Raw genomic sequence first — 12,881 nt, 5'->3', positions numbered from 1 at the left:
TTCTTTCTCTCTCTCTCCACGAACTTCTTACCTGAATTCTCGGGAGCGCTTAATTGTGCTTCTCGAAGGATTGTCCAGCCTATTGAATTCCAGCCCTGTTTGCCCTTCAGCTGGCACTTCCTGATGGATTCTGTGGAAAGGTTGATGCAGATGAGGACTGAAAGTTAAAATCTCCCCTGCTTCAAGCTGCAAAATGCCTGACAGCTTGGCATTCATCACCCTCACAATGACAATAAATTATGATTTATCCATCTCCATACCCAGCACATGCCAATATTTGGGTCAGCACAATGGCTCAGTGGTTAGCACTGCTGCTTCAGGGTCCTGGGTTCAATTCCTGCCTTAGGTGACCGTCTGTGTGGAGTTTGTACATTCTCCCTGTGTCTGCGTGGGTTTCCTCCTGCAATCCAGAGATGTACAGGTCAGGTGGATTGGCCATAGTGTTCAGGATGTATAGGTTAGGTGCATTAGTCAGGGGTAAACATAGGGGAATGGGTTTGGGTGGGTTACTCTTTGGAGGGTCAGTGCAGACTTGTTGGGCCGAAGGGCCTGTTTCTGTTCCCACACTATAGGGATTCCATGAATTTTGGAATGTAAGAGAAAAATTGTGCTAATAATACTGCGGTGACAAAATAAATTATGATTTTTACATAACTGAATTATTCTTGTTTGACTTCCTTTTGTATTTGTTCACTTAAGTAAAATAGTGATTTCATGCTTGATAGTGCAGTAGACTGAACCCTCTTGAACTGTGTAGGTAATTTGTTTTGTGAATTTTGTATTGAATTTTTCTTGAAAATGAAAGTTTGGATATAAAATCGGAATAGTACTTCAAGCTCTTCACCAGCAGGTGGCAGTCATGGCCTACTTGCTGGTGGAAATGAAAGTTGAAAATTAACCTCACTCACGAAAAAGGCTCAGCAAAATCTATAGAATAGTACAGCGTATGAACAGCCCTTGGCCTACCATGTCTGTGCCGATCTGTGCCATTCTAAACTAATCGCGTCTGCCTGCACATACCCCTCTATTTCCTGCGTGTTCATGTTTCTGACTAAGTGTTTCTTAAAGATCGCTATCATCTCTGCCTCTGCTACTTCCTCGAGCAGCAAGTTCCAGGCACTTACCACCCTGGGTTTAAAAAGCGTTCCTCACACATCTTTGTTAAACATTTCCCCTTTCCTCTTTAACCTATGCCCCCTAGTATTTGGCATTTCCATCCTGGAAAAACATCTCTGACTATCCACACTATCCATGCCTCTCATATACTTCTGAAAATGTGTTGCTGGAAAAGCGCAGCAGGTCAGGCAGCATCCAGGGAACAGGAGAATCGACGTGTCGGGCATAAGCCCTTCTTCAGGAATTCTTCAGGGCTTATGCCCGAAACGTCGATTCTCCTGTTCCCTGGATGCTGCCTGACCTGCTGCGCTTTTCCAGCAACACATTTTCAGCTCTGATCTACAGCATCTGCAGTCCTCACTTTCTCCTCTCATATACTTCTGTCAGGTCATTCCTCAGCCCCCGATGATCTCATGAAAACAATCCAAGTTTGTCCAATCTCTCCTTATAGCGATTAAACTCCAACCAGGCAACATCCTGATAAACCTCTTGTGCATCCTCTCTAAAGCCTCCAGGTGCTTCCTACAGGATGTTGACCAGAACTGCACACAATACTCCGAAGTGACCTAACTAAAGTTTCATACAGCCCCACCATGACCAGCCAACGTTTATACTCAATACCCAGACTGATGAAGGCAGGAATGTCACACGCCTCCCTGACCGCTTTAACCAGTTGGGTTGTCACTTTCAGGGAGCTATGGACTTGCCCCCCAAGATCCCTTGATATTAATGCTCTTGCGGGTCCTGTTGTTTACTGGATACTGTCCTCTTGCATCTGACCTCCCAAAACGCATAACCTCACAACTATTTGGATTTAACGTCACTTGCCATTTCTCTACCTGACTTTCCTATCTGTCTATATCCTGTTAATAACCTTCCTTACTATCCATAACTCCACTAACTTTCAAGTCATCTGCAAACTTACTAATCAGGCTACCTACATTTACACCCAAATCATTCATATTTATTATAAACAACAAAGGCCCCAGCACCAATCCTAATGGAACACCACTGGTTACAGACCTCCAGTCAGAAAAACACCCCACCACTGTTTCTATGACTGAGCCAATTTTATATCCAACTTGCTAACTCTCTACGGATGCCATGTGACTTAAACTTCTGGACCACCCTACCATGAGGGATCTTGTCAAATGCTTTCATAAAATCCGTGTGGACAATATCCATTGCCGTACCAAGAATCATCTTCGTCACTTCCTCAAAACACTCAATCAAATTTGTGAGACAAGAATTCTCCTTCCGATTATCATTAATGCATCTACTTTATTAAGTTGATGAAGACAACCACCTGATGAGGGAACGGCGCTCTGAAAGCTCGTGCAGCCAAATGTTGGACCTGTTGGACAATAACCTGGCGTTGTGTGATTTTTAACTTTGTCCACCTCAGTCCAACACCGGCTCCTCAAATTAAGACTTTATGAATGGTTGATGAAAAACAAATAGACATTAACTTCCTGTTTGCGTCCTGCAAGGAGTGTTGGCTCTTCAGTTTCCTGCATGAAGGTAGCAAGTTAAAAACATTCGGGTGTAAATGAAATTCTCAAACTGCCATGATGGGATTTGAATTCACCCAGGTGGGATTTTCCCCTCCCTGGAGTGGGAAGAGCAACTACGAGAATATTGGAAAAATAAGAGAGAAGAAATATAATTAGAATCTTAATGTCAAGAGAAAGGTTCCCAATGGTACATTCAGTCCAATATTCCAGAACTGACGTGATTCAGAATGAGTCCTGGTATCTCTACCAATCTCCTTGTGGGTCACATTGCTTCCTTGTAGTACATGGTCTTTAGTGTTCAGTTGCAGACTGTCACTTTTTGTAACTTGCGTGGCATTTTAGCGTAGAGGGAGAGGCAGCTGGTTTGTTACGGGTGAGAACTGAGCAACCAAGAGCGTAGACATGTCTCTGCTTTGGAGGGTCAGTCCCTGCTTTGCAATTGGGTTTGACTTACCTTGTCATCCATTAGCGGAATGGCCCAATTCTCCAGTCCATCAACTTCATTCAAGGCTATGTTTTCTATGTCAGCAGTCAATGCAAAGTTAAATTCACAGGCAAGAAGTTGTAAACTCAGGCCTTTTGTTAATTAGGTGTTCATTGGAAGTAATCTTTGGGCATCTGTCTCAAAGTAAATCATTTGGTAATGCAATGGTGTAGCATAGTCTCCCCAGTGTCTGTCCACCAACTGCAAAGCACTAGTCAAGAATGCGATGGAATACTCCATTTGTCCGGATGGGTGCAGCTCCAGTAACATACAAGAAGCTTGACACCATCCAGGACAAAACTGCCTACTTGACTGACACCGTATGCCTTCTTAACAACCTTATCAACTTGGGGGGTAACTTTCAGGGATCTATGCACATGAACACTGAGATCTCTCTTTTCATCTACACAACCAAGAATCTTACCATTAGCCCAGTACTCTGTATTCCTGTTACTCCTTCCAAAGTGAATCGCCTCACACTTTTCCTCATTAAACTTCATTTGCCACCTCTCAGCCCAGCTCTGCAGCTTCTCTATGTCCCTCTGTGACCTGCAACATCCTTCAGCACTATCCGTAACTCTACCAACCTTAGTGTCATCCGTAAATTTACTAACCCAACCTTCGAAACCATCATCCAGATTATTTATAAAAATGACAAACAGCAGAGGCCACAAAACAGATCCTTGCAGTACACCACTAGTAACTGAACTCCAGGCTGAACATTTCCTGCACCAATCAACCCCACCACCCTGTGGCCCAACATTTCAACTCCTCCTCCCACTCTGCCAAGGGCATGCAGGTCTTGGGCCTCCTTCACCGCCGCTCCCTCACCATCCAACGCCTGGAGGAAGAACGCCTCAGAACCCTTCGACCCCAGGGCATCAATGTGGACTTTACCGGTTTCCTCATTTTCCCTCCCCCCACTTTACCCTGGTTCCAACCATCCATCTCAGCATTGTCCTCATGACCTGTCCAATCTGCCCCACCCTTCTCTCTGACCTATCACCTCCATCCCCACCCACATTCTTCTATTGTACTCTTTGCTACCTTCTCCCCAGCCCCCCCCCCACCATTTATCTCTCCACGCCGGAGGCTCCCTGCCTCTATTCCTGATGAAGGGCTTTTGCCTGAAACATCGATTTTCCTGCTCCTCGGATGCTGCCTGACCTGCTGTGCTTTTCCAGCACCACTCTAATCTAAACACTGGTTTCCAGCATCTACAGTCCTCACTTTTGCCCTGAACATTTCCCACCAACCACCACCCTCTGTCTTCTTACAACGAGCCAATTTCTGATCCAAACCGCTAAATCACCCTCAATCCCATGCCTCCGTATTTTCTGCAGTAGCCTACCATGGAGAACCTTATCAAACACCTTACTGAACTCTATACACACCACATCAACTGCTTTACTCTCATCCACCTGTTTTGTCACCTTCTCAAAGAACTCAATAAGGTTTGTGGGGCATGACCTACCCTTCGCAAAACTGTGTTGACTATCCCTAATCAACTTATTCCTTTCCAGATGTATATAAATCCTATCTCTTATAACCCTTTTCCAACACTTTACCCACAACTGAAGGAAAGATCACTGGTCTATAATTTTCAGGATTGTCTCTACACCCCTTCTTGAACAAGGGGACAATATTTACTATCCTCCAGTCTTCTGGCACTATTCCTGTTGACAATGATGACATAAAGATCAAAGCCAAACGCTCTGCAATCACCTCCCTAGCTTCCCAGAGAATCCTGGGATAAATCCCATCTGTCCCAGGGGACTTATCTATTTTCACACTTTCCAGAATTGCTAACACTTCCTCCTTGTGAACCTCAATCCCACCTAGTCTAGCAGCCTGTATCTCAGTATTCTCCTCGACAACATTGCCTTTTTCCTGTGTGAATACCGACAAAAAATATTCATTTAGCCCTTCCCCTATCTCCTCTGACTCCACGAACAACTTCCCACCACTATCCTTGATTAGCTCTAATCTTACCCCAGTCATTCTTTTATTCCTGATATACCTAGAGAAAGCCTTAGCATTTTCCTTGATCCTATCTGTCAATGACATCTCATATCTCCTCCTTGCTCTTCTTTGCTCTCTCTTTAAGTCTTTCCTGGTGAACCTGTAACTCTCAAGCGCCCTAACTGAGCCTTCACATCTCATCCTAACATAAGCCTTCTTCTTCCTCTTGAAAAGAGATTCAATTTCTTTAGTAAACTACGGTTCCCTTGCTCGACAACTATCTCCCTGTCTGACAGGTACATACTAATCAAGGACACACAGTAACTGTTCCTTGAGCAAACTCCACATTTCAATTGTGCCCCATCCCGTGCAGTTTCCTTCCCCATGCTATGCATCCTAAATCTTGCCTAATCGCATCATAATTGCCTTTTCTCCAGCTATACCTCTTGCCGTGCTGTATATACCTGTCCCTTTCCATCGTTAAAGTAAACATAACCGAATTGTGGTCACTGTCACAACATGCTCACCTACCTCCAAATCTAACAGCTGGCCAGGCTCATTACCTAGTAACAAATCAAATGTGGCCTTGCCTCTTGTTGGCCTGTCTACATACTGTATCAGGAAGCCCTCCTGCACACATTGGACAAAAACTGACCCATCTATAGTACTTGTACTATAGTGCTCCCAGTCAATATTTGGAAAGTTGAAATCCCCCATGACAACTACCCTGTCTCTCTCACTCCTATGGAGAATCATCTTTGCTATCCTTTCCTCTACATCTCTGGAACTATTCAGAGGCCGAAAGAAAACTCCCAACTCCTGTTTCTAATCTCAGCCCATACTACCTCAGTAGATGAGTCCTCAAACCTCCTTTTTGCCACCATAATACTGTCCTTGACTAACAATGCCACACCTCTCCCTCTTTTACCACCTTCCCTGTTCTTACTGAAACATCTAAATCCTCGAACCTGCAACAACCATTCCTGTCCCTGCTCTATCCATGTCTCTGAAAAGGCCACAACATTGAAGTCCCAGGTACCAACCCACGCTGCAAGTTTACCCACCTCATTCTGGATGCTCCTGGCATTGAAGTAGACACAATTCATACCAACTTCTTGCCAGTGCCCTCTTGCGACCTTAAAACCTTAGGTTCAGGCAACAAGTCTGGCCCAGCCACCAAAGCCTACTTTTCCCAATTAAAAAGAGAGAAAATGACTTCATTACTGTAACATTGAGAGAATTCATAGCTTTGTTAGCAAAACATGGAATGCCCTAATGATTTTGATCATTTATATCTTGTCTTTTTGAATACTTGTAACTCTAAAAGTATAATAACGGGAATTGCTCATTCTATCCAGGATCACACTTTCCCAGGAAACGGAAATATTTTTTGCCTCCAAACCATGACTTGTGGATGTACACCATATGTCCAGATATTCTCCAAGGCACTCTAAGCTGTGGATGAGTTGGTAAAAGTGGTGGCAGTGGGGGACTTGCTTTAATTGAGCTCCGTTTGCCTTGCTCAGAGCAGTAGGCTAGGGTTCACACTTTATTTGCTATCCATATATCCCTGCTGGGAAATTGGAACATGTGGGCATTAGGTATGGACAGTGTTTAGTTTTCTAAGCAATGTTCAATATTATCCAGGAGAATACAGCCAGGGAGGCACGATGGCACAGTGGTTAGCATTGCTGCCTCACAGTAGCAGGGTCCCAGGTTCGAATCCAGCCTTGGGAGACTGTCTGTGGGGAGTTTGCACATTCTCCTCATGTCTGTGTGGGCTTCCTCCGGTTTCCTCCGGAATGAATTGCCCATAGTGTTAGGTATGTTAGTCAGAGGGAAATGGGTCTGGGTGGGTTACTCGTTAGATGGTCGGGTTGGGCTGATGGGCCTGTTTCCACACTGTAGGGAATCTAATCAGCATTGTTACTGTTATTGGAAAAGAGCATTGCAACCCATGCTTCACTCCCAATGGGACTCCTGTTTCTGAGAAAGTGAAATCATCACAAAGTCAAAAAAAAATTGAATTGAACTGGAGCAATCGCTATGCTGGAATTGTTCTTCTTAGTCTAAACATCAATTTCTTTAGCACTTCTCTATCTGCCTCTGCCATTTCAAAACATTTGTTTGAATTTTTTTTCTGTCCTTGATCATTACAGTGTTTGTTGTGTCAGTGGAAACACAAACTGTCCAGTTGATTGTTTTGCTAATTTAACTTCCATTTGTAACTATAAATAACGTAATAGGTTCCTTCTTCTCTGCTCTGTCATCCTCCATTATTCACAATCCATGACGGTAGCCTCTGCTGCAGCAGTATCCTGAACCCCAGAATTGATGAGTTACAGAAGGAAGCATTTGGTCTATCATACCTGCACTGGTGTGATTTTCCCAAATGAGCTATATGACTTCTTTTTCCTAGATTTGCTAATTTAATGCCAGTTTGTACAGAATTGTTGGCAATGTTATGCAGTGTCCATTGTATTTGATTTGCCCTTAATCTCTTTATTTTTCTTTTGTTTTAGGAAGTGTCTTACTTTGTATCCTGATCATTGCTTTGATTGTATTTCTCATTAGCATGCTGGTATTTTACCTGCACAGAAAGAAACGTGTAAGTATTCTCTCTCTATTCACACGAGTAAATTTATTCTCTTGAAAGGGTAACTCATACGCCTAAAGGGATTGTGATTTGCATTACGTCATTTAATTAACTGGACAAGTATTTTGTTTGCATGAACAAGAGAACCGTTGCAGATCTTAAAGAATCTTCTTGAGTTATCGGCCTAAAGGCAGATGCTGGGCAGTTATTTTTGCGATAAATAGAGCAAACAGGTAGATCCTTGAGTTTGCCTCAACCAAAATGAGGATCAAACCTGAATGCCAATTGACAGATTAATCACAAGGGGCAGTCTAGTTTCACCCCATTATGTTTCTTACCTGCATTTCTACCAAGGGAAGTGGAAACAGCCTGGTGGTGTTGCTGCTAGGCTGGTAGTCCAGGAACCTGGGAAATATTGTGCGGACTTGACTTCAAATCCTGATGAACCCGAAACGTCGATTTTCCTGCTCCTCGGATACTGCCTGACCTGCTGTGTTTTTCCAGCGCCACTCTAATCTAAACTCTGGTATCCAGCATCTGCCGTCCTCAGTTTTGCCTTCAAATCCCACCGCGTCAGGCGATGGAGTTTGAAACTTTAAAAATATCTGGAAATGAGAGTCTAATGATGGCCTTGCAGCCATTGACATAAAATCCAAGAAATGCGTTAATAGGACGAACTTAAAGGCTTTGTATCTTAATGCACGAAGCATTTCGAATAAGACAGAAAAAACGGAAGGTGCATGTCGAGGGAAATGAATACAATCTTATAGCCATTACAGAAACATTATTAAAAGCAGATCAAAACTGGGAAGTTAACATTCAGGGTTATTTGACCTTTTGGAGAGATGGGAGGGCTGGAAGAGGTGGTGGATAGCACTGTGTATGAGAAATGAAATGAGAACAGTTGTGAGAGATGATTTAAGCTCAGGTGGTGTGGATTTCATTCAGGCAGAGGGAACAAAACAGCAAGGGAATAAAGAAATTGGTAGGAGCAGTGTATAGATTCTCAAACAGTAGTCACGCTGTAGGAAAGGCTATAAACCAACAAATAACAGGAGCATGTAAAAATAAAGCAGCAATGATTATAGGTCGCTTTAATCTTCATATTAATTGGGTCAAGCAAATGGGAAAGGATGACTATGACAAGAATTCACAGTATAAATTATGGATAATTTCCCAGAGCCTCTATGTTATGGAGCCAACTAGGGAGTAGGCGTTCATGGACCTAAAATGGGGAACAAGGCAGGTTTAAGAAATGACCCCCAAGCGAAAGAGCCCATAATATGTAATTTAATATTCAATTTGAGAGTGAGAAACTTGGGTAGAAACAACTATGTCTAACTTAAATAAAGGGAATTGCAATGAAATGAGGACAGCGTTGGGTTAAGTGAAAAGCACAAGTAGACTAGCAAGAGTGACAGTCGGCAAGCAATGCCAATATTTAAGGAGGCAACCCGTGACTTTCGGCAAAAATATGTCCGGTAAGGAGAAAAGATTGTAAGAGAGGGATGAACTAACCAAAGCTGGCTCAGGTAGATTAGAAGAATATTAAGCTAAAAGAAGAAGCATATAAGGATGTAAAAATCATAGCCTGGAAGATTGGGAAAAATTAAGAATCCAGAAAAGGAGGAATAAAAACATAACTAAGACAGAGAAAATAAGCTGCAAGTGTAAACTAACAAGGAATATAAAAATATTAACAGTAAGCGCTTCTTTATAAGCGTTTAATATAAGGGCTTATTGTAAGCACCAGGGACCCAGGTTTGATCCCAGCCTTGAGTGGGTTTCCTCTGGTTTCCTCCCACAGTCCAAAGATGTCCAGGTTAGGTGAATTGGCCATAATGTTCAGGGATGTGTAGAGTAGGTGCATTTGTCACGGGTAAATATAGGAGAATGGGTGTGGAGGGTTGGTGAGTACTTGTTGGGCCAAAGGGCCAGTTTCCACACTGTAAGGATTCTATGATCTTGACTGTATTCTATGATCTAATGGAGTGTTGGCCCTTATTTCAAGGGGGATGGATAATAAAAAAAAGAAAAGTCTTACTGTAACTATACAAGGTAATGGTGGGACTACATCTGGAGTCCATTGATGTAGTCTCACCATTACCTTGTATAGCTACAGAACGATTAGTAGTTTGGACCCCTTATTTAAACGTTGATAACATATCATTGCAGGTAGTTCAAAGAAAGTTAACAAAGATGATCTTAGGTATTGAGGAATTGCTTTGTGTGCAAGGGCTCCACAGGTTGGGACTCTACTAACCGGAGTTGAAAAGGCTGAGAAGTAATCTCATCGAAACATATAGAAATCTCAAGATGCTTCACAGAGTAAATGCTGAGAGGATAATTCCTGTCTCGGAGAGTCTAGGGCCAGAGTACACAGTCTCAGAATATAGGGTCACCAATTTAAGACTGAGATGAGGAGTCCCAGGAATAATTGCATAATGAATGAGGGTGTAATTTGTGAAACATTATACTTCCTTAATATTTACTATGTCACACGTCTCAGTTTCAGACAGCCATGACTAATGAATGGTTGCCTTTGTATCATGAAGAACTATTCCTGGAATCAAATGAATGATGTCATATTCCTGGCTCTGTTAAATGAGCAATTTCCTAAGTTCTCACCCTTCCAATTTTCAATGATGACAAAACACCAGCATGCTGATCACATCCCAGAGGAGCATGTGTGTGTCAGGATACGAGATGTCTCTTTCCCAAGGAGCATAGAAAACATCATCCCAGGCCACTATTGTCACTCTGCTCAAATGTCACATCTAGATGAAAAGCAGGGCTTACAGAGGGAAAGACACAAGGTCTCTATGTACCAAAATGCCCTCGTAATGCAGGAAGGTAATTGTGGCTAAGGAGGAGCTATAAGTGAAGGAAAGTATAAAAAGGGAGAAATAGAATTCGTTTTCTTGTGATAAATTTCTCAATCCAACCTCCTGCTCAGATTTGTTCAGATCATACGTGACACATATTGGCTAGTTCAGGGAACTACAACATTTAATTCTGATCCTTTCAATGTAGGTCTCAGAATAAGCAAAATGAGGAAAGATATGACACCTCAAGTTTAGATCCAGGTTTATATAAACTTCTTCTTATCCTCTGAGGAAATTGAAGTCAATAAGTTTTAAAAGTATAGAAATTTTTTTAGATTAGATTACTTACAGTGTGGAAACAGGCCCTTCGGCCCAACAAGTCCACACCGACCCTCCGAAGAGCAACCCACCCCCATACATTTACCCCTTCACCTAACACTATGGACAATTTAGCAAGGCCAATTCACCCAACCTGCACCTCTTTAGACTGTGGGAGGAAACCGGAGCCCCCAGAGGAAACTCACGCAGACACGGGGAGAATGTGCAAACTCCACACAGACAGTTGCCCGAGGCAGGGATTTGAACCCGAGTCTCTGGCGCTGTGAGGCAGCAGTGCTAACCACTGTGCCACCGTGCCGCCCAAATTTGCTTTGAAATGCTTTGGAATTCAAACATTATAAAAGAAAAAAATTGCATTTGTATAACACCATACATGATGCGACAATACTTTTGAAGTGTGGTCACTATTATAATGTTGGGAAACTTGGGGGGTTGGTTTGCAATGAACAGCCTAATAGAACTGTGTGACCACTTTGTGGAACACCTACATTCTGCCTATAAAAGTGATCCCAAGCTCCCAGTTACCTGCCATTTCAAGACACCACCATGTTTCCTGGCCACCAACCCTGTCTTGGGCCTGCTGGAGTGCTCCAGCAAGGGTAGTTCAAACTGAAAGAACTGCATCTCATCTTCCACCAGGGAGACAGTGCAGCTTTCAGGACTCAATTTTGGAGTTTGAACACCAGCTTCCAAGTCCTTTACCCATCCCCACACCTCATATCCTGCCATGACACATATTGCTTTCAGTATAGTCAATCCATTTTCACCTCGTTGTGTGCATTATCAGCTTTTCTTCTTCCATGGCTTATTATCAACTATCAGTTTGTCTGTGATTTAGTTTGGTTGAAGAACACAGAGACAATATGAAATTAAAGGTGAATTCTAAAGAGATGTACAAGAACAGATGGGTTTAGGGGTATATGTGCATACCAATCATAATCTTCTTGAACAGCTTCAAAATAGGCTGAAGGGACTGCTCCTAGTCATAGAGTCATAGAGATGTGCAGCACAGAAACAGACCCTGAAGTCCAACTTGTCCATGCCAACCAGATATCCCAACCTAATCTAGTCCCATTTGCCAGCACTTGGCCTATATCCCTCTAAACCCTTCCTATTCATATTCCCATCCAGGTGCCTTTTAAATGTTGTAGTTGTAGCAGCTGGGTGGCAGCTGTAAGGCAGCAGGGTGGCACGGTGGCTCAGTGGTTAGCAATGCTACCTCACAGCGCCAGGTACCCAGGAACAATCCTAGCCTCAGGTGACTGTCTGTGTGGAGTTTACATGTTCTCCCAGTGTCTGAGCAGGTCTCCTCCAGGTGCTCTGGTTCCTCCCCCCCTCCCCCCCAGCCGAAAGGTGTGCAGGTCAGGTGAATTGGCCATGCTAAATTGCCCATAGTGTTAGGTGCATTAGTCAGGGGTAAATACTGGGTAGGGGGATGAGTTACTTTTCAGTGGGACGGTGTGAACTTGTTGGGCTGAAGGGCCTGTTTCCATACTGTAGAGAATCCAATACTAAAAAAATCTAACCAGCCTCCACCACTTCCTCTGGCAGCTCATTCCATGCACGCACCACCCTCTGTGTGAAAAGGTTGCCCTTTAGGTCCCTTTTATATTTTTCTCCTCTCACCCTAAACCTATGCCCTCTAGTTCGGGACTCCCCCATCCCATGGAAAATACTTTGCTTATTTCCCCTATCAATGCCCCTTATGATTTTATAAACCTCTATAAGGTCACCCCTCAACCTCTGACGCTCCAGGGAAAACAGCCTCAGGTTCTCTCTCAAATCCTCCAACCCTGGCAACATCCTTGTAAATCTTTTCTGAACCCTTTCAAGTTTCACAACATCCGTCCTATAGGAGGGAGACCAGAATTGCACACAATATTCCAAAAGTGGCCTAGCCAAAGTCCTGCACAGCCGCAACATGACCTCCCAACTCCTATACTCAATGCTATTCCTGTTTCTAAAGATCTTATGATTTAAAATAATTGCAAAAGAACAGGAAGCAATTTATTTAAAGGATGATTTACAAGCTTGTGGGCAGAACA

At 43.2% G+C, this 12,881-nt stretch overlaps 1 protein-coding gene across 1 annotated transcript in view; it reads left to right on the top strand.

Moving 5' to 3' along the window:
* LOC122554243 overlaps positions 1-12,881 on the top strand; it is a 102,419-nt gene that overhangs the window by 42,965 nt on the left and 46,573 nt on the right. Inside the window, exon 3 of the mRNA XM_043698964.1 lies at positions 7,599-7,684. Coding sequence (XP_043554899.1) covers positions 7,599-7,684 — 86 coding nt within the window. The remainder of the gene's footprint in view (positions 1-7,598; positions 7,685-12,881) is intronic.

The sequence above is a fragment of the Chiloscyllium plagiosum genome, chromosome 1 (assembly GCF_004010195.1).
Source record: "Chiloscyllium plagiosum isolate BGI_BamShark_2017 chromosome 1, ASM401019v2, whole genome shotgun sequence".
NCBI classification, from domain to species: Eukaryota; Metazoa; Chordata; class Chondrichthyes; order Orectolobiformes; family Hemiscylliidae; genus Chiloscyllium; species Chiloscyllium plagiosum.
The sequence above is the reverse complement of the archived record's forward strand: the minus strand, read 5'-3'. Positions and strand labels throughout refer to the sequence as shown.